Source organism: Impatiens glandulifera, chromosome 1, assembly GCF_907164915.1.
Source record: "Impatiens glandulifera chromosome 1, dImpGla2.1, whole genome shotgun sequence".
Lineage (NCBI taxonomy): Eukaryota > Viridiplantae > Streptophyta > Magnoliopsida > Ericales > Balsaminaceae > Impatiens > Impatiens glandulifera.
Genome location: NC_061862.1, coordinates 101,595,255 through 101,617,837, shown reverse-complemented (window position 1 = coordinate 101,617,837; position 22,583 = coordinate 101,595,255). Strand labels below are relative to the sequence as shown.

The window sequence follows — 22,583 nt, the reverse complement described above, 5'->3', positions numbered from 1 at the left end:
TTATTTATTTAATTTTTTATTTCATTATTAAATTATTTAATTTATCAATAAAAATCTTTAAAATTTAAATAAAAACTATTATAATAATTTATCTATATATTATTAAATAAATTTCTTAACTAATTTAGAACTAGTTTGGTTTGAATTATTTAAATAACTAAATTTAAAAAAAATTAGGGTTGACAATTTTGGACACGACACAAAAATACGACCCGAACCGATAATGAAAAAATCAGGTTAGGGTCATGTATTTTTTTGTTTAGGTCAAAATCAGGTCGACCTGTTTAACCTGATTAATAAACATGTCAAAATTGGGTCGACCTGACATGACCCAAAGTATACCTGATAACCTGTTTACAAGTTTCTTTTGTTGAGTTTTGTGTTTTTTTTCTTAGTCACTCACTCATTTTCTTTTGTAAAATTTTGTATAAGTGAATTTGTGATTTAACTTCAATTTTATTTTGTATTGATGTCATTTTAATTTGAAATAGAGAGATGAATTAATTAAATTGGGTTTGGTTCGAGTTGAGTTGAGTTAAGTAAATCGGGTTTGACGGATCAAGTTCAAGTCAAATACAAATTAAACATGACATGTTTAGGTTAGAGATTTTTGACCTAAATTATTAAACAAGTCACATTTAGATTAGAATCGTTGAACTCGTTAACTTGTCAACCCAAACCCGCCAACATGTAACTTACCTAAATTGTCACCCCTAGAATATATCATCACACTTTTTTTTATCCAATCATATCACTTAATTAATTAACCAAAATATTATGATATTGTTTAATTTAAATTATCAATGAATTTGGGAGAGTGAATTATGTAATATCAACTCATTACTCATTAATTGAAAAAGAAATAGAAAAATTCTTTTATTAATTTCCTCATATATATATATATTTTAAATGAATAAGTTTTTTTTTTAAGAAATCAAAACAAAAGTTAAGGCTTCGTTCAGTTTTGAATTATTCTAATAACCTAAAAAAAAATCAAACATCACTTCACTCTCTCTAATTTATCAAATTAATCAATTTATTAAATACTAAAATATCATTTATTTTAAATTATTTTTATTTTATTTTATTTATATATATATCAATATTTTAAAATTCTTTTTACTAAAAAAAAAATACCTCCATAAAATTATCTTCAATTATTATTTTTTTCCTCTCTAAATTATTTTAATAGCATCAACAGAAAAAAGACCTTAGTTTGATATCATGCCAAAAAAAAATCGAACCTATACATATAGAAATTCTAATTTTTTATCTTAAATTATTAAACCACAACCATTTATTTTTAAAATTATAATAAATTTAATAAAATAGTTTGATATTTTTAACAAATGAACTTGCCGGTTTGATATTGAGCTTTTCAAAGTTTTTTAATTAAAAATTAGACTATTACATTTGATTTATTTTTAATAATTTAATTTATTAATTAAAATATTATTTTATATATTTTTTTAAAAACTCAATAAAAATAACACAACAACAAACAAGTTCCAAGTTTATATCAAAATTTAATCTTATATTTTTATAAAATGTAAATTTTAAATAATAAAAAAAATGAAAAAAAGGGTCTAGAATATGATTTGAAATTGAATAATTGAAGAAAGAAAGAAACAAACAAGCCGTATTTTGACCGTAGCAAGTAGCAACCGGCAGCTGAATTTGGACTGCAAAATTGTCAGAAGTTCTGACAAAACTTTAATCCACCCCCCACTCTCCCCCTTTCTCCACTACAGGATGGCCACAGTGCCAGGTTGCATGCCGGCGACTGCCGATCACTTCATTTTTCACGGCAACCGCTTTTCTCTTTCCTTTTTCTTCTTCAATTCTCATCTCTCTCCTTCTTCTATATTCTCTCTTTTTTCTTTTTGTCTCAAAGAAAAGCAGATTTTGGACCAGTAATCAACAATCCACACTTGCCTCACCGACCTTCATCGGACTGAAAACTCCAAAACCGTCGATCAAACCCCTTTAGCATCGGGATACGCGTCCGTTGTGGAGAATCGAGCCATGCGAACAGGAAAAAAAAATAAAGCCTGCTGCATTCACCGCATCACAGCTGGAACCGCTTCGTCAACATCATAATACTCTCTTTTATCATCTCATCTGCCTTAATTTCCTTTACCTTGTGTCCTTCTTCTCATCTGAGAGAGCGTCGTCTCAAGATCCTTCTCCTTCTCCGGCTTTGAAGTGGTAAGTGTTATTGATTCTTTCTACAGTATCTTTTCTTTCTTTGTTTGTTTGTTTTCTGATCGCTTCTATTTTTCCATGAAATTAGAACTTGAGGTAACTTCTTCCACTCTGTTAATGATTCAGGCGAAGCATATCTGATTGATTGATTTGTTTAGAGTGTGAATTTGGGGTTTTAGGTTTTATTTTTGGATGTAGACTGAACACATAACATAGAAACCCTAGTGAAACGGGTATAAACCCCCTTACTAAAACTTGTGCAAAAATGATACAAATCTTCATATACAGAGGCATTTTGTTCATTATGACGAAACTCAAAACTCATCATGTTCTTCATGAGTGTTCAGCTTATTTGATTAATCCCAAATTATCTACCAGACTAAGCTTTTTCCTCCAAAAACTTTCATCATCCTTTTGTTCCTTATGATTAGTCAATCCACCCGGGTTGCATTGAAGGTTCAGTTGATTCATATCGATTTATAGTTTCGCCGCTTTCACAGACAAACATTTCTGAATTAGTTTAACATGCACCCCACTTATTCAGATTGTACATCAATCATCTCCAAATTAGTAAAACCATTTTACCTTAATGAACTCACTATGACCCTTTGTAAATTTTGGTAATTTCCATCTTTATAAGGCCTTGTTTGATGTGGGTTATTTGAGATTAATTTCAAACAACTCATCATCCAAATATCAATCATATCATTCAAATCATCAGCCTAAATACCCTCTATTCTTTTCTCTATCATTATATATTTATACCTCTTACGTCTTTATCCAAATAACTTGATTTCAATAAAGATTATTGAGAATAACTTGGTTATTCAAATAACCCTAGATCAAAAAAGCCTAAATTTTCAAAAATAAATGAATGCTCCTTAACCAATGGGTTCTTCCTTATAGGTTATACAACATTTCTTATCCACAAAGCATTGTGAAAGTAAAATCTGTTGGCTCATTTTAGTTTAAGCATCAATTATAACCAAATTTGTGTACAAATCCAATATTGAAGAGTTGTTGGCTTAGTTTGATTCAGCTTATTCGGCCCAACTTATTCACTAATCGTTCTTGTGCATTTGGTAGTGACGGAGTTTATTTACATCGCTATCGTTGTGTTTGTTTGATACTCTTGAGCTCTATTGCTAAGAGAGAAAGAGAGTAAATGTGTGGGCCCAACTACTACTGGTCGTTCATTCGCAATTGCTTCGTTTAAGCCGAATCAAACTTAGCCATAGAGATAGGATTCAGATTTGGAAGTGAGATGTGATTTAACTTTGTTTCTATTTGATTTTGACATCATCTGTCTCAGTCTGTGCAGTCATAGGTTTCAAGTAAAATCAGATAAGATTTGAATATTGATGATGGAGCACGAGTCTGGAAGGTGCAGAAGGACCGATGGAAAGAAATGGAGATGTAGTAAGGAAGTACTTCCAGAACAGAAATATTGCGAAAGTCATATTCACCGAGGCCGAAAACGCTCAAGAAAGTATTCAGAAGTTTCTCTTGATTCTATAAGCACCGCAACCTCCACTAAACATCCTATTAATGTTACCAATACAATTACTAAGCTTTCTGAATCTCTCTTAGTTAATAATGTAAAGAAAAATGCCAATGTCAACGACATTGATAGAAAAGAGGATAATAATGTTCAAAGCTTGTTTGCTAGTGGTCAAAATTTCAATTTGGACTACAAAAACGTCGATGAGAAGAGAAAGAGAGGTGAAAATGGATATGGTGATGCGAAAAGTTCTGAATGTAATAACGTTGTCAGAAACAAGTTCAATCTAGAAAGTATGAACAAAGGAGAGAAGAGTAATACCAACGTTGAAGCTCTGGTAACTGGTTTCCTTCCCAGAAGCAATCTCCACGGTAAGTAACTCAATTTTATATCTGATATTGATTGCATTTACTTTATTTCCTAATGACCATTATTACTGAAAAATCTAGGGGCCTCTGTTCTGCTTCTCTACCAAAAAGATTTTCTTGCATATTGTTTGGGTCAAATGACCCAAACAATAAATATTCTCCATAGACCATTATTATTTTCAAATTGGTTACACTCTAAGATGTGCAGACACTTATATGGCTGGTTGTAAATTATAATGTCTATTGGAAAACACTTTTGTATATGTAACAACTAATATATTTTTGAATGTATCTCACACTAGAACTTATTGATGTAGGATTCATTTTCAAAACCGATTTTTATTTTCTGGAAAAAATTCTTGTTTGTTAAGGGTAAACTACAGGTCTATAGTTTTCTACCCATTAAAAAGAAATTAAGGGTAAATAGTTATTTTCAGTATTTTGATTGATGATTTTATTGATGATAAGAAAATGCATCAAACATGGTTTAAGATCTTTTTGATATATGATTATTTGGAAATTGTTTAGGATTATTTGAATAATAGTAGCCCGTATAGCTCAGTGGTAGAGCGTTAGTCTTGTAAACTAAAGGTCTGTAGTTCGATCCTGCATGGGGGCATTTTTTTACTCATTAAAAAGGAAATATCGGTAAATTGGTATTTTCAGTATTTTGATAGATGCTTTTATTGATAATAAGAGATAAGGGAATGCGTTAAACAAGGTCTAAGAGCTTCTTTGATATATGATTATTGGAAATAGTTTAGGATTATTTGAATAAAAGTAACCCTTTTAGCTCAGTTGTGGAGCTTTAGTCTTGTAAACTAAAGGTCTGTAGTTTGATCCTGCATGGGGGCATTTTTTTACTCATTAAAAAGGAAATATCGGTAAATTGGTATTTTCAGTATTTTGATAGATGCTTTTATTGATAATAAGAGATAAGGGAATGCGTTAAACAAGGTCTAAGAGCTTCTTTGATATATGATTATTGGAAATAGTTTAGGATTATTTGAATAAAAGTAACCCTTTTAGCTCAGTTGTGGAGCTTTAGTCTTGTAAACTAAAGGTCTGTAGTTTGATCCTGCATGGGGGGATTTTCTTACTCATTAAAAAGGAAATATTGGTAAATTGGTATTTTCTGTATTTTGATAGATGCTTTTATTGATGATACGAGATAAGGGAATGCATTTAACAAGGTCTAAGAGCTTCTTTGATATATGATTATTTGGAAATAGTTTAGGATTATTTGAATAAAAGTAGCCATTTTAGCTCAGTTGTGGAGCTTTAGTCTTGTAAACTAAAGGTTTAAGTTCGATCCTGCATAGGGGCATGTTTTTACCCATTAATGGTAAATTGGTATTATCAATATTTTGATTGATCTAAAGGTTTATAGTTTGATCGTTCCCACAAACAAGGTCCAAGAGCTTGTTTAATATATGATTAATTGGAAAACAATTAGGATAATTGAACATTAGTAGCCCGTATAGCTCAGTGGTAGAGCGTTAGTCTTGTAAACTAAAGGTCTGTAGTTCGATCCTGCATGGGGGCATTTTTGGTATTCTCAGTATTTTGATAGATAAGGGAATGCATGATACAAGGTCTAAGAGCTTCTTTTTTTTTTTTGAAAAAAGTCAACTTTTATAAAAAAAAATAACGCAAGATGCGTTCAAACGTTACAAAAGGGAACTAAAAAACAAAACAATAAAAAACAAAAGAGCTTCTTTGTTATATGATTATTTGAAATAGTTTAGGATTATTTGAATATCGGTAAATTGGTATTTTCAGTATTTTGATTGATCTAAAGGTCTGTAGTTCGATCCTGCCCATCAAACAATGTCTAAGAGCTTGTTTGTTATATGATTATTTGGAAAAAGTTTATGATTATTTGAATAATTGTAGCCCGTATAGTTCGGTGGTAGAGCATTAGTCTTGTAAACCAAAGGTCTGTAGTTCAATCCTGCATGGGGTATTGTTTACCCATTAAGGGTAAGGGTAAATTGGTATTTCCAGTATTTTGATTCATCTAAAGGTATGTTGTTTGATCCTGCCCATCAAACAAGGTCTAAGAGCTTGTTTGAAATATGATTATTTAGAAAAAGTTTAGGATTATTTGAATAATAGTAGCCTGTATAGCTCAATGGGTAGATCGTTAGTCTTTAACTAAAGGTCTGTAGTTCAATCCTGTATGGGGGAATTTTTTACCCATTAAAGGTAAATTGGTATTTTCAGTTCTAAGAGCTTGTTTGATGTATGCTTACTTGTTTTGATGTAGGATTATTTGGACATAGTTTATGATTATTTGAAAAATGAAAGCATGTATAGCTTGAGTGGTAGAGCGTTAGTATCGTAAACTAAAGGTTTGTAGTTCAATGTAAGATTGATATTTTGATTGATTCTTTTATTGATGATGAGAGACAAGAGGTGGATATCCCATTCTCTTTGAGGTCCTGGGTTTGAGTCCGTCAGGCGACAAGTTTTGTGTGCTTGGTTAAATGGTCAAGTGTGTTTGCAGGCTATATGCTTAATCCGCGGGGATTAGTTGCACTCTAAAGGAGAAGCGAAACTCAGCGTTCTAAAAAAAATAATGCAAATAATCATGTATCAAACAAGGCCTAAGAGGTTGTTTGATGTATGATTATTTTGAAATAGTTTAAGATTATTCGAAAAATAGATGTCATTAACTTACTGTTAGAGTGTTAGTCTTGTAAACTAAAGGTAAGTACTTTAATCTTGTATTTGGGCTTTTTTTATCTTTAAAAAAAGTCAATAAAAAGAAATGAAGGGTAGATTGGTATTTTGATTGATGCTTTTATGATGATGAGAGATAAGTGAATATCTAAATTAAATGCAAATAACCATGGGCATCAAACAAGGCTTAAGAGTTGATCAGTGCTTTTATTGATGATGATAGATAAAGAAATATTTGGATTAAATGTAAATAACCATGCATCAAATAAGACCTAAGAGCTTGTTTGATGTAGGATTATTTGGAAATAGTTTAGAATTATTTGAAAAATAGAAGCCCGAATAGCTAATTGGTAGAGTGTTAGCCTTGTAAACTAAAGGTTTGTAGTTCGATGTTGTAAACTAAAGGTTTGTAGTTCGATGTTGTAAACTAAATATCTGTAGTTCAATCATGCACGTGGGCTAATTTTTACCCCTAGAAGATATCAATAAAGAGAAATGAAGAAGATATCAATAAAGAGAAATGAAGGGTAGATTGGTATTTTGATTGATGCTTTTATTGATGAGAGATATGTATCAAACAAGGTTTGATGTAGGATTATTTGGAAATAGTTTAATATTGTTTGAAAAATAGAAGCATGTATAGTTTAGTGGTAGAGCATTAGTCTTATAAACTAAAAGGTCCGTAATTCGATCGATCCTGCATGAAGGGTAAATTAGTATTTTCACTATATATTTATGCTTTTATTGATGATGATAGATAAGGGAATATTTGGATTAAATGCAAATAACATTCATCAAACAAAGTCTAAGAGCTTGTTTGATTTAGAATTATTTGGGAAAATTGTATTGTTTGATAAAAAAATGTGGATTAATTGGGTTAAATGTTTAAAATATCTTTATTTTTAAAAATGTTATACTAAAGTAAGGGTATTGTAGTTGAGGTTTTAAATCATTTGATTGTTTTGGAGTTAAAAGGATTATTCTGATTAAATCAAAAGAAGTGATCCCAAACCAAACAGAAATCTAAAAAAATGTAAAAGAATTCGCCCTTACATGAAAAGAGAACATCAATTAAAGTTTCTATTGTTGACTTGTTGTCTTTCCTACTACTACAAGCTTGTTTGATGTGGGATAATTAAAATAATTTTTATGAAATCAAAATTTTGTTTAATGAAAAAGTAGGTTCCTTATAAAAATTAAAATAAAGACATTTTAGTTAATAAATTAAGTGATTTAATTATTGAAATGATATGATGCATCTTCTTGTGATTGTGATTCTGTTCTGACTCTGATAATGTTTGTGTGTAGTTGGAGGAATGAGCATAAAAAGAAACAAAATCCCATTGACTGAAGAAACGAGATGCAGAAGAACAGATGGAAAGAAATGGAGGTGTAGCCGAGAAGTAATGACGAACCAGAAATATTGTGCTAGCCACATGCACAGAGGAGCTAAAAGAATTATTACAAATGGGTCATCATCAGAGTCAGTCAGATCAAGATCAACCGTGTATTTCCCTGTTGCAGTGGCAAAAAGAGAAGAAGACGAAGTTGAAGAAGAAAATGGAGTGAACACGCGGCTGTGCATATCGCCTGCAATTATGAATCTCGAACTAATGAGAAGAAGTCCGACCCACAGTAATGGTAGCAGTAGCGATGCCACAACCATTACTGATGAGAATGGTTGTGTTTGTCCATAGAAGAAGGTTGTTATTTCTTGTTAGAAGTTTTGTGCTTTTTGAGATTACATATTAGAAGTCTGTTTATTAAGTTATTATGTTTTTGTTAACCAGGAATTAAGAAAACAGACCAGGATTTCTTAGCATCTCAAACATGAAATCTGATAATATAGTATCTTTTGTATGTTATGTAATGCACATTTAATCCAAGTTGATGTTTTTTACTTTATCTGATAATTCTCATTTTGGCTGTTTTTATAAATCTGGTATTATAGTTTATATCTTGAATGTAATGCACATTTAATCAATGTGTTTGCTTTTTATTTTATCTTATGTTTCTCATTTTGGATATTTTAGGACAGGGATGAAGATTGTGCGAAATAGAACACTTATACATTTTTATAATAATAAAAATAAAATATTTATTTTATTTAGAATTAATGTGACCTTTTAAAAACTTATTATGAGAAACATTATCTTTAGATCATTTATTGTTATTCTTATTTACACTTAATTTCAACTTTATTTTTTAATATATTCTCAAAACAGTTATTATTCTCTTTATTACTTTTTAATTATAATCTTTAACTTTTTTAAATAACAAAATGTTATTTCTCTCTCATTCTTTTCCTATTTATTTTTAATTTTTTTTTCAACTTTACAATAAAATTGTTATTATTTTTCCACCTCTACAATATAAAGATTTATGTAAAATAAGTAAAATTTTTATTTATTTTTATAATATTTTAATTTACTAATTTTAAAATTATTTAATTAATTTATGTTTCTTACTATTCAACTTATATAATCTTATAAAAATTTAATCGGGTAATGTAATATTCGGTAAATCAAGAATGAGGATATAAAGAGATACTCGTCGGGTTCGAATATTAAAATAATAATCGAGTTCGGAAATAAGCCCATTGTCATTCAGCATGTAGTGTGTATTTGAAATATAAGAAATTTTGTTACACAATTTTTTTTTTTATTTTGTTAAAAATTAAAATCAATCATGTTTTCTTAAAAAAAAATGTTGATAAAAAGAATATAAAATATGTAGATAAATGTTTTTATTTAAAATTTTAATTGTATTGCTTAAGTAAGCTAAGAACTAATCCCCATTTCTTCAGTTATTCATCCAGTCCTAAAACTTCTACAATTCATTCTCTCTTCGTTGATCGATCAATCATGTTCCTAATCGATTATCAACCGACTTCAATTTCAAGTTTCCCGTAATGAGATTCACCTCATATCTAATTGTAAGTCCACTCTTCTCTCTACGATTTCGCTCTATAATCTTCGACATAGACGAACTTGATCGATTCATATGATATCCACGTTGTTCGCAGAAAACAGGAAGCTATGGACGGCGTTATATCGAACGAACGGGTAGCTTACAAGCTTAAAGGCTACTTTGATTTAGCTAAGGGAGAGATTGCTAAAGCTATCAAGGCCGAGGAATGTAGTTTAGCTAATGATGCAATTCAGCATTACTTGAATGCTCAAAGAATATTTATTGAGGCCAATTCAACACCTGTTCCTTCTTACATTAGTTCAAGGTATAACTTCAAATTAACTAGGATATGAATATTTATATTCCCCCCTTTTGATTTTCTTCTCATTGTATTTATCAACAGTGAACAGGAGAAGGTCAGATCTTATCGTCAAAAGATATCAAACTGGCAAAATCAAGTTTCAGAGAGACTGCACACCCTAGGTTGGCCAACAGGTTTGTTTCACATTTTTATTTGTGCCATTAGAGATCTCTCAGTTTTCTTGAACTCTACTTATTTTTTCTCCAGGCGGTACATCCACAAGTAAGGTATGGTTGTTTTGCTATCTTCAATAATGCTGTTCTTAATTGGATTACATATTACATTACATGTCAAGTTATAGGGTTGAGTCTATAGAATAACTTCCATTGACCTGATAATTGTATTCTACATATTGAAAATCTAATACTAAATTAATCACCTTGTCGATACCCTATTCTCTATCGTATCCCATTATTTTCATGCTTCTTTAGTAAATAGTCTAACTCTCCCCCTTTACTATGTACTATGAAAAGAGCAAAGTTCATACACAATCCGCATCATCTTCTTTGTTGAATTCTGCAAGACCTGCACATGCTTATGGTTCAACTATGAATAATCAAGCTAATAGGAATATAAACTCGAAGCCTGCAACTGAATCTGGCAATCTCCAAGATGCAAAGTTGGTGGAAATGATAAGTTCTGTCATCGTAGACAAGAGTCCATCTGTTAAGTGGGAGGATATAGGTTAGAATTGACATAACTTGATCTAGCTTTGGGTTTCTCCTCCCATGATAGCCTCTTACTTATCTGAATCTATTTGCAGCTGGACTTGAAAAGGCGAAACAGGCTTTACTTGAAATGGTAATCCTGCCAACAAAGAGAAAAGACTTGTTTACTGGACTTCGCAAACCAGCTAGAGGTAAAACATATGTGGAAACTTGAATGATAAATAACTAGTCTATGAATTGTATATCTTTAACATACAAACTTATATGGATACTAGGTCTGCTTCTTTTTGGTCCACCTGGTACCGGTAAGACCATGCTTGCTAAAGCTGTAGCTTCGGAGTCTGAGGCCACATTTTTTAACATTTCTGCTTCTTCCCTAACCTCAAAGTGGGTATGTCTTTATTTTATCACGGTACAATGTGATATCCACTCTACTTTAAATTCTAACAAATACATGCATGAATTAGGTTGGAGAGGGTGAAAAGCTTGTCCGAACTCTCTTCATGGTTGCTATATCCAGGCAACCATCTGTAATATTTATTGATGAAGTACGCTGCCTTTGCTCTATTCTCAAATTTTCTGATTATTCATTTTTAGTTGTCTATTCCTGTTTTACTTAGCCCTTTCTTTTTTTATGATTTGGGTTACATGCAGTAGCAAGTAAATTTTGAAGTGAGGAGTGTTCAAAATGTGGCCTAGAACTTGTTTGATGTAGGAATGTTTTGAAATAAACTGATTTGTAGGTAAAAAACCTTGTTCGATGAAAAAGTGGCATGACTAAAATATCCTTTGTATTTAATATTTAAAATATCATAAAACTAAATTAAGGGTAATATAGTAATTTGGTTGATGATTTGATTGATAATGGGATAAGGGGTTATTTAGATCTTGTTTGATTTATTCCAAAATAACCATTTCCTGAAAAGAGTATTGCCTAAGATATCAAATTTCTCAAACTCTCGATTTTCACTATGAACGCCCTGATTTAAGTGGGGGGCCATGACGGTGGGGCTAGCCTTAATTTATGTCAGTTCACTTCATTCCTATTTTCACTAACAACCAGACATTGTGTTAACAGATTGATAGTATAATGTCAACAAGAATGGAAAATGAGAACGATGCAAGTAGAAGGTTGAAGTCAGAATTTCTGGTTCAGTTTGATGGAGTGACATCTAGTTCCAGCGATCTAGTTATTGTGATTGGTAAGTTCAATTCCCACTTATTTCCAGGATGTTTCCTTTCTGTATAATTTCAGCTCCCTGTGCCTGTTACTCTCAATATCGGTTGCTGTACCTTTTTTACCTGCAAGTGGTCTATCTTTAGATGTCCCAAATCTTCATGAAGCTCATTTTCCATCATTACAATGAAGTTGGAAAAGGTTCCAAAGTCCTAATTCAGTTGACTAATCCTTTTGAAGTGTAACTTGCCTCAACTTTTAAAATTGGTTTATTTTATCTTAGATTCTCCCCAAAATCACTTCAACAAAATGCATATTTTGATTCATTATGAAATTACGGTCCAAAAGCACTTTAAATAAATTAGTTTTGCTATATTTTCTTAAATTTCTTTACTCAACACAGAATCTTAAATAGTTATCATTGTTTTCTTACTAAGGTTTGTGCTTTGTGTGGTCAATTTATCCATTCTGTTGTTGATATAGGTGCAACTAATAAGCCACAGGAATTAGATGATGCAGTTCTCAGAAGATTGGTCAGTTCATATAACAAATTTATTTTCCTAGTTTATTTAGGAACTTAAGTGGTATCTATATTTTCTATGAACTTTGTTATCCTTGTTCAGGTGAAGAGAATATATATCCCTTTACCAGATCCACAGGCTAGGAGACTTCTTCTGAAACACAGACTCAAGGGCCAAGCTTTTTCCTTACCTGGTAAGAAAGTGACTAAAATTCTGAGAAATGAATCCTGATTCTTACTGTGCGTGATGTTATCTCTTGATGATTAGTGAAACATATCTTTTTTTTTAAAGGTAATGATTTTATTTGCATAACGTAAGTACATTTTAATATTTTGGTCTATTACCTTGGATTGGAGCCTACACGTTTTCTGTTGTATTGTTTTTTCTTTTATGAAAAAATGAAACTTTGTTGTTGTATTGTTAATGAAACACTCCCAATTTGGAAACACTTATGTTTATGTCCATACATATAAACATTCGGAAACTGCACTTAGTCACATAATAAATTCAATTTATTGGTTGTTTCTCATTTGAATCTAGATAAAAAGTAAAATAAAAAGTGTTTCCAAATGGGTGTTAATTTCTTTTGGTCTACTTGATTTCCTTTTCTCAGCAATGGTTAAAGCTTTGGCATGCCTAGTTCCTCATGAATCACTTTGACTGGAGGTTTTCAGTAGGACATGTCGAATTTACGCATCCTCTTGTGGACAATATGGTTATATATTATTGTTTTTCACTTTTTCACCCTTGTAACAGGTGTGGATCTTGAAAGACTAGTGCAAGAGACAGAAGGTACAATGAGAGCTCCTCTCCCCAATACCTCAAATGAATTTTCTATTATTCTGTAAATGAATTTGATAAAAGAATTATAGCTGTTTCTGTTCCCATTGTCTGGTTATTCAGAAGATGAAAATGGAAAAAAAGAAGCAGAATTAAGAAATGTTTGTATTAAGGTTTTGTTCTCAATCATGAATGCTGCTTCCTAGGATACTCTGGAAGTGATCTTCAGGCCTTGTGTGAAGAAGCTGCAATGATGCCAATCAGGGAGCTTGGTTCAAACATCCTAACTGTCAGGGCAGATCAGGTATTTCATCACTTTAGGGTTTTCGTTCTAGATATTGTTATTTTGTCACAATCACAATCATTTTTTAAATTGTTAGTAAAAAGTAAAAATAATTATAATGTATATTTTTCGGAGTTTTGTCAATTTGTATAAGATTATCATTGATCACCATTTCATTTTTCAGGTAAGACCACTAAGATATGAAGATTTTCATAAAGCAACAACAGTTATTAGACCCAGCCTGCAGAAGACTAAATGGGAAGAACTTGAAGAATGGAACCGGGAATTTGGTTCAAATTGAAGTGTGAAAACAATAAAGGCGCCTAATTCAATTCTCATATAAAGAAAACATCTCTACTGAAACTGAGGTGAGTGCGTTTTCATATTGTTCTGAAATCTCATGTTTGATTCTTATTTAAAAAACAAACTGAAAAGAAAAGAGAAAATGTAATGTTTTTCCTTCATTGCTCAAATCTCGATTCCAATGATTGTGTTTGATCTGATTTCTCTTAGGTTGTGTTTGGATGACAGTAATTGAAATTAAGAATTCTAATTTTGAATTTTTTTTTAATAAAAATAAGTTAAAATATATATTATTAAGATATTGGATTGACACAACATATTAGAGTATATCAACCCAAACATATTAGAGTATATCAAGTTTGTCTAGGGTCAATTCCCACTAAGAAGAAAATGTAGTGGTTTAGGAAACAAGTATCTTTATAAATTAAAATATATATATCATGAGTCGAATTAGAATTCCAATCACATTGTTTGAATTTCATTAAAATTATAAATTCAATTCAATTTTTTAATCTTAAATGGTCTTAAAATAAGAATTAAAATTAAATAGCACAATATTAATTCTAATATCACTAAACTAAACATAACCTTTTATATATATATTTATTGACTTTCATTTAATTTTAATTTTTACACGTAAAAATTTTGAAAAATTTTGATTTAACATGTCCTCCTTCGTTTGGATGACTAGATTTAGAATTGACATTTTAGTTCTAATTTTGTTTCGCATTGGAATTCTAATTTTTCAATTACATCAAAATTGATATTGAATTAAAATTCTATTATTGTGTTTAAAAATTATAGAATTTAATTCAATTCTTGTGTTTGAATAGAATTGTTTCATTCAAATTTTTTGTTTAGAAAAGAATATAATAAAAATAATTTAAATATATATTATTTATATTATTAAAATATTAATTTGACACCATTTATTATTATATTACAAATACTAAAAGTTTCTTTTAATTTTTTAAGATGTTAAATTTTTAAATTGAAAAATATATATCTTATGAACATTTTAACTTCTTAAGTTAAAAAATGTCAATTCAACATGTTAACTTCCTAAATTCAAAAAAGATAATATTGGTTCAAAATATTAACTTATTAAAATATTACCCACAAGTCAACAAAAGAAAAAAATAAGAGAAAATGGTATATGAAACCCTAAAATAGAAAGTTGATAAATCTCTCTAAAAGATATTTTACGATGAGTGGACTTTCAAAAATGTGGTTCAAGGCCAAAACAACCAAAAATAGTTACACTCTTGTCAAAACATCGAAGTTCTGACTATCTTATTTGAGGATTATGATTTTGGATGATCGTTTATACACGAGATCAAATTTATAACTGATATCTCAAAAATTGGGGGAAAATAAATATTATTCCTGGATGAAAATAATCATCACAAATGATAGTAAATATGTTCAAATCCAAGTCCAGAACACGTTTCAAATCCAAAAATGTCATGATTCATTTAGAAGGATTAAGGTTTATTCCAATTTCGAAAACAAAAAAAAGACTATGATAGGAATTAAGGAACAAAAAGTTATACATTTATCCAAAAACATGAGTCGTCTACTCATAAATAAAGTTCGAAGCCGCCGATTGCCGGATTTCAACTAGTTGCAAAAAAACACTTTGAAAAGAAATAGGGAAAATGATTCTGTTGAAATATTTCCTTAAAGGCCAAAAGAGCCATGACCAATACTACAAAAGCAAACAAGAAAATTAAGTATCCCAAAAACCCTATCTATTGATAGGTATGAGAAATCATTCGTAGACAATTCCATTCAAACTTCTATTTGTTAGTAGGTAACATAAACCTTATATGTTGATAGGTACGAGAAATCATTCGTACACGATTCCATTCAAAACCCTATTTGTTAGTAGATAACCTAAACCCTATCTATTGATAGGTAAGAGAAATCATTCGTACACGATTCTGTTCAAAACATTATTTATTAGTAGGTAACCTAAAACCTATCTATTGATAGGTACAAGAAATAATTTGTACACGATTCTATTCAAAACCCTATTTGTTAGTAGGTAACATAAACCCTATCTATTGATATGTACGAGAAATTGTTTGTACACAATTCAGTTCAAAACCCTATTTGTTGATAAGTAACATAAACCCTATCTATTGTTAGGTATGAGAGATCAACCGTACACGATTACATTCAAAACCCTATTTGTTAATAGGTAACATAAACAATATATGTTGATTAGGTACGAGAAATTTTTTGTACACGATTCTCTCTAAAAACCATATTTGTTAATAGGTAACCCAATTCCTATCTGTTGATAGGTATGAGAAATCGTTCGTACACAATTCTATTAAAAACTCTATTTTTAGTAGGTAACTCAAATAAAATATGTCAATAGGTACAAGTGATCATTCTTACATGATTCCGTTCAAAACTCTATTTGCTAGTATGTAACCTAAACCTTATTTGTTGATAGATACGAGAGATCGTTCGTACATGATTCCGTCTAAAAATCCTATTAGTTAATAGGTAACCCAAACCCTATCTATTGATAGGTACGAGAAATCATTCGTACACAATTCCGTTCAAAACCCTATTTATTACTAGGTAACTCAAACCATATCTTTTGATAAGTACGAGAGATCGTTCGTACACTATTCTGTTTAAAATCCTATTTGTTAGTAGGTAACCTAAGCCCTATTTTTCAATAGGTACGAGAGATTGTTCTTACACGATTCTGTCTAAAAACCCTATTTTTTAATAGGTAACCCAAACCTTATCTGTTGATAGGCACGAGAAATCGTTCGTAAACAATTTCGTTCAAAACCCTATTTGTTAGTAGGTAACCCAAACCCTATATGTCGATAGGTACGAGAGATCGTTCGTACACAGTTTAGTTCGAAACCCTATTTGTTAGTAGGTAACTTAAACTCTATTTATTGATAGGTATGAGAAATTATTTGTACACGATTCTGTCTAAAAACCCTATTCGTTAGTAGGTAACCCAAATCCTATTTGTCGATAGAGACATCGTTTATAGATGATTCTGTTCCCAAACCTTATCTATTGTTAAGCATTCGAGATCATTTACATATGATCCATTTAAACCTTATTTGTTGATAGGTATGTGAAATCGTTCGTACACGATTCTATTTTAGACTCCTATTTGTTAATAGCTTCAAAATCCCTATATGTCGATAGGTGCCAAACCTTGTCTGTTGACAAGTATAGAGATCATTCTTACATGATCCGTTAAAAACCTTATAGGTTAACAAGAACCTCAGATCATTTATACATGATCCATTCCAAAACCTTATCTATTGATAGGTACGAGACATCGTTTATATACAATTTCGTTCCAAAACCTTGTATGTTGAAAAGTATAAAGATCATTCGTACATGATCCGTTAAAACCCTTGTCTAATGATAAAAACTTGAGATCATTTATACATGATCCAATCCAAAACCCTATATGTCGATAAGTACGAGATATCGTTTATATACGATAAAGTTCCAAAACCTTGTCTATTGAAAAGTACAAAGATCATTCGTACATGATCCGTTACAAACCTTGTCTGTCGACAAGAACCTGAGATCATTCGCACATGATCCGCCCAAACCCTATCTGTCGATAGATGTGAGACATCGTTTTTATACGATTCCGTTACAAACTCCTACTTATTAGTAGGTATCTTAAAACCCTATCGCTCGAATAAGTATCCAAACCTTGTTAGTTGACAAGTGCAGGGATCATTTGTACATGATCCGTTAAAAATCTTAAATGTCGCGAGTACCTGAGATCATATGTATATGATCCATACAAAAACCCTATTACTCGAATAGGTATCCAAACTTTATTGCTTAATAAGTACTAAAAATAAAATTCTATCACTCGATAGGTATTCAAACTCTATCTCTAAATAGGTATCCAAACTCTATCTCTCAATAGGTATCTCAAAATCCAATTTCTTGATAGGGGTTTAAATTCTAATTCACAAACAAAAAATTTATTTGTTGATAGTACCAAGATCATATGTATATGATCGTCTTAAACCTTACCTGTTGGTAACCTCCATGACAAATTTGTCAACTCCCACAATAAACCTATATGTTGATAATACCATGATCATTTGTATATGATCATCCTAAATATTACTTGTTAGTAAGCCTTGTGATAAGCTCGTTATCTTTCACTAAGACTTATATGTTGACAGTCTCGCATACATACACATATGATCACTCTAAGATGTTACATGTTAATAACCCACATGAAATTTTTTAAAACCTTCATGTCCCTTTTTAGGTCTTATCGAACGACATTAACCATTAGCCATTTGTACATGATTATCTTGAATAATTTGTTGATGTTCATGCTTTAGAGGAAATATTTTTTCAAATTCCTATGATTATCTTTACAACATTATCTTATGTATTTTGCGGATACTTTATTAAGATATGTGAAATAGGATTCCAAAAATTATCCTTGTTAGGATAATCAATAAGGAAATATCCCTGAGCAGCGCTTGGAAGCACATCGACGAATGTTATACACTGCAACACCATGTCACTTCAACGACAGCATGCTACAGGTACTATCCTTCAATATCCATAAACAATATAAATTGGACAAGAAAACTTAGTGTTAGATGTTATATTCGAATCTACGTTTTCAAACTCGATTTGTAGTATTCAAACTTAATTCGATAGGGACACTCTATAAATACTAAAAAAACTACATACCCAATTTATAAAAATTAAAATAATTATTTTAATTATTTTCGAATAAATAAATCAAAATAATTAACCCCAAGGTCAAAGCCTAATTAATAAATTAATTGGATTAATTATTTTGATCATTAAAACCTAATTAATTAAGAATATTGGCCCAATAAAATAAAAATAATTTAAGATAAATATTGTACCCATTTTATCTCAACTTAATTTTAGAAAATTAAAAGTATTAAAATAAATAATTTAGGATAAATGTTGTATCCATTTTATCCCAAATAAATTATTTATTTAACCCAAAAATATACAAAAATAAATCAAATAATTTGGCAAAATATTTGTCATATTTATTTTAAGTATGTTTTATTTTATTTTACAGATTAAAAAATAAAGTCAAAAGGTAAAAGAAAAATCAATTTCAAACAAACCCTTAAGGTTTTAAATAAAAAATAAAATTCGCAATCAGGTGTAGCCAAAATTCAGAAGGATTGCTACAGCCAAATCGTGACCTTCAAATAGGCGCTGGATTTTCATTCAACGCCTAGAAGCATCCCATGTCACCTGTTGCAGTAGAAGTAGACGCGTGCGCGAAGTAGTGGATCATCAAATGGTCACTCCAACGTCGTCTCCTCCAATGCGGATGGAACGCACGCGCGCTAAAAGAATGCTAACGGAACGCTCTGCGTTCGCAAATCGGCCCGAAACGACATTGTTTTGCCAAGATCTTTGTCTTCAATTCCATCATCGGATAGATAAACATCCACAACCATCATTGTTTTCAAAGATATAACTATGCCGATAGTCCACCATTTCGACTAATTCAAAAGCTAAAATGATCACCATACCACGGTGACCATTTTGCTTACGATCATAGGCTTCATTATGCCCTGATTGGGCAATCTGAATCAAGAACATCCAAAACACAATCATGAGTATATGATTGATTCAAGCCAACTTGATCCTCAAACCGATTTCAGAAGGCTATAAATAGTCTCCCTTGATAATTTTGAAACCAGTATATCCCATCTCAAGCATCAAATCGGAATTTATAGGAAATCCTCCATTGAAGCTCAAAACTTCTAGATTTTTTAAAATTCTATTCCTAACCTTAATGCTCGGATCTATGTATCCCAAAAGATTCCTAAAGGTCTAAGGAGTGATCTTCAATCATTGGTATGTTTCCAAACATCATTTAATTCAATCTTTCAATTTTTAAATTGAATTTTTATATTTTAGTTTTCATAAGTTTGTATATAGTCTGATTGTTGGATATCTTGATTGAAAACTAATTTAAGGATCATTTACAAGTTTTAGTGAAAGCTAGAATCGATTAATCGATCTAAAACAAAAAACGCATATTTGAATTTGGAAAAATCCAAAATTGGGTTCTCTATTCTTTAGCTAATCCTCAAGAACAACAGTCCAGATAGCTTCCAACATGTTTCTAATGATGTTCGGAATCAATATTTTCAAAATAAACGAAAATTTTAAGTTCTTGAACTGGTCCAAATGAACAACTAGTGTTCATGTTTTGATACCAATCAATCATATGATGTATAAGGAAGTTATTAGGAATCTCCTTACACTTCAATAAACTCTAAAAATGACTAGGACTAAGGAATCTCACACCCGACCGAGAATTCCTAAACCTAAGACTAGTGACTTTCGCACCCCGATCAAGAATTCTAGCCAAAGACTAGGAGGCCTTAGAACCCTGACCGTTAAAAACAAACCTAAGACCGAGAACACCGGTCTTAAGGCTTGTTTGGTTGCATTTTTCAAAATTTCAAAATTATTTTTATAATATTAGGACCACTTGTTAAAAATCCCAAAAGTAAATGATTTCAAAATATTTTTGGAATATTTTCCATAAAAGATATTTTGATAAAGGCTCATTTGGGATTTATGTTTAAACTTAATGCTTTTAAATACTAATATCTTTAGATATTTTCCTCTCTATTCGACGTCATCAGCAACAGGTACCAGTATTTAAATATTGTTATTACAAATTTTAAATACACGAAAATATTTGCATGTCTAGTACCGAAAGAATAATTGGTTAAATAAAACGTTATACAACCAATTTTCAAAAGTCATAATTTTATAAAGTAGAGACCATTTTTAAAACAAGTATGGAGGATGAAGTGCGAAAGTCATTTTCCGAGTATCACCAAACTTCAAACTAAAACAAAACTCTGGTAAAAATACGTTTGTATACGTACATCTTTATTGATTTTAAAAATAATTGGCGACTCTTATCAATAAAAATTGTTTTTAATTAATTTAAATAAAATTTTAAAATTAAATTTTAATTTGAATATAAAAAAATTAAAGATTATTTAAACTTGAACCCAAATTAATTATTTTTATAATTAATTTCAAAGTTATTAGGATTTATTTAAAATGATTTTTTTATTTAAAAAATGAGTCCAAACATACAAACTGATGTTGAAATTAGTTAGAAGTTTTATTCAAATTCAATTCTTGACATATAATTTTTTTTATTTAATAATAAAAAATAATTCTTATTATTGATTAAAATATGAAATTCTATATATAAATTAATTTATAAATATAAAAGAGACAATAATTATAATGGTCTTTATATATTTAACTAAGTTTAAATATCTACAAATACATGATATTAGACTAGAGTATATATATTTTCTTTCATTATTAATTTATATAAATATATTTTATTTTATATTTTTCTCTCATTAATTATATAAAATATATATTGTCACATAGTTATCTTATATATATATTATTTTATTTTTCATCATTAATCTTATATAAATATATATATATATATATATATATATATTTTCATCTTTTATCATACATTTTTTCTAATATCATATATATATATATATATAATATTTTATTTATGAATATAAATAATTTTTTATTAAATATAAAAATTAACTAATTGGTAATAAATATTAAATACAAAATATATATACATACTCAAAATAATAAATTTATTTCAACAATTTCAAGTGGTCTAGGGTTAAAATGTTCATATTTAATGTTTAAGACCAAGGTTCGAATCCCAAAACATGCAAATTTAGATTTTTAAGAATGCATTATTAACTATAATATATGGTGGTGTAACTTTTAAACAAAGGATACGAAGTATCTGAAAGTGTGAGGTCAGAATTAATGGTTGGTTTGACAAGTATTTGAAAGTTTGAGGTCACGAGATGGAGGTCGGGTGTTGAGTGGTTTATCGAGTGTGAGGTCGGAATTAGTAGTTGGTTTGGAAAGCATTTGAAAGTGTGAGGTCACGAGATGGAGGTCGGGTGGTGCGGGTAGTTTGTCAGCCGGGAGATAAGAAGACATATGAAAAAGTGTGAGTCACAAGATGATGGTTAATTCGGTTAGTGGTTGGTTTGACGTTGGATAAGAGGTCTGTGATCAATTGGGATTGATTGTAGATTTGTTGAAGTAGAGTAAAAGTGAGGTCGACTAAAATTGGTGAGTTGTTTGTCGAGGGATAAAGATGTATATGAAAAAGTGTGAGTCACAAGATTAAGATTAGTGGATGGTTTGTCGAGGGGATAAAGAGACATGACAAATATGAGTTAGAAGATGATGGTCAGTTGGGGGTTAGTGTTTGGGTTTTGATTATGGATAAGAGGCGTGTGATCAATTGAGATTGGTTATTGATTTATTGAAATGAGAGTAAAAGAGAGATCGAATAAGATTGGTGAGTGGTTTGTCGAGGGATATAAAGACATATGAAAAAGTGTGAGTCACAAGATTAAGGTTAGTGGGTGGTTTACCGAGAGAATAAATAGACATATAAAAAAGTGAGTCACAAGATGAGAGGGTCAATTGAGGGTTAATGGTTGAGTTTGACGAGAGATAAGAAATGTGTCATCAATTGAGGTCGACTAAGATTGGTGGGTGATTTGCCGAAGGGATAAAAAAGGCATATAAGAAAGTGTGAGTCACAAGAAGAGGGTCAATTGAGGGGTTAGGTAGGTGTCGAGGGGATAAAATATATGTTACATTAAGTTTAGATTAAACTTAATTTTTACAAATTAAAACCAATTTTAAATTAATTAAATTTGATAATATTAATTTTATCTAAATTATTTAT

General features: G+C 30.3%; 3 protein-coding genes and 2 non-coding genes across 6 annotated transcripts; all 5 read left to right on the top strand.

Moving 5' to 3' along the window:
- Positions 1 to 1,693: 1,693 nt before the first annotated feature.
- Positions 1,694 to 8,664, top strand: LOC124919432 (growth-regulating factor 9). Of its 2 annotated transcripts, XM_047459669.1 has the most exons (4): positions 1,694 to 2,208; positions 3,518 to 4,077; positions 8,068 to 8,467; positions 8,506 to 8,664. In XM_047459669.1, exons 2-3 carry the CDS (start codon positions 3,567 to 3,569, stop codon positions 8,454 to 8,456), a joined length of 900 nt encoding a protein of 299 aa, XP_047315625.1. In that variant the 5' UTR covers positions 1,694 to 2,208; positions 3,518 to 3,566; the 3' UTR covers positions 8,457 to 8,467; positions 8,506 to 8,664. The 2 variants fall into 2 exon arrangements, with proteins under 2 accessions (XP_047315625.1, XP_047315624.1); XM_047459668.1 differs by having other exon boundaries at positions 8,068 to 8,664.
- Positions 4,622 to 4,693, top strand: TRNAT-UGU. Its single transcript has one exon. It is a non-coding gene; the product is annotated as a tRNA-Thr (tRNA).
- On the top strand, positions 5,549 to 5,620 carry TRNAT-UGU. The gene has a single exon. It is a non-coding gene; the product is annotated as a tRNA-Thr (tRNA).
- Positions 8,665 to 9,784: 1,120 nt separating the features above from the next.
- Positions 9,785 to 10,229, top strand: LOC124922595 (the record flags this gene model as incomplete). The annotated part of the gene is made up of 2 exons (XM_047463316.1): positions 9,785 to 9,994; positions 10,073 to 10,229. Coding segments are annotated over exons 1-2 (354 nt in total), but the record flags the coding sequence as incomplete, so codon positions are not given.
- Positions 10,230 to 10,241: 12 nt separating this feature from the next.
- Positions 10,242 to 13,955, top strand: LOC124922594 (spastin-like). Its single transcript, XM_047463315.1, has 11 exons — positions 10,242 to 10,257; positions 10,504 to 10,714; positions 10,794 to 10,889; positions 10,974 to 11,089; positions 11,166 to 11,246; positions 11,777 to 11,900; positions 12,359 to 12,408; positions 12,499 to 12,589; positions 13,153 to 13,188; positions 13,383 to 13,480; positions 13,644 to 13,955. The coding sequence occupies exons 2-11, from the start codon at positions 10,579 to 10,581 to the stop codon at positions 13,758 to 13,760; spliced, it is 945 nt and encodes a 314-aa protein (XP_047319271.1). The 5' UTR covers positions 10,242 to 10,257; positions 10,504 to 10,578; the 3' UTR covers positions 13,761 to 13,955.
- Positions 13,956 to 22,583: the final 8,628 nt, after the last annotated feature.

Coding starts and splice junctions, on each gene's coding strand:
- LOC124919432 (XM_047459669.1), top strand. CDS start 3,567: ATGATGGAGCACGAGTCTGGAAGGTGCAGAAGGACCGATGGAAAGAAA. Junction 4,078..8,067: donor TCCCAGAAGCAATCTCCACG/GTAAGTAACTCA, acceptor GTTTGTGTGTAG/TTGGAGGAATGAGCATAAAA.
- LOC124922594 (XM_047463315.1), top strand. CDS start 10,579: ATGAATAATCAAGCTAATAGGAATATAAACTCGAAGCCTGCAACTGAA. Junction 11,901..12,358: donor CGATCTAGTTATTGTGATTG/GTAAGTTCAATT, acceptor TTGTTGATATAG/GTGCAACTAATAAGCCACAG. Junction 13,189..13,382: donor ACTAGTGCAAGAGACAGAAG/GTACAATGAGAG, acceptor GCTGCTTCCTAG/GATACTCTGGAAGTGATCTT.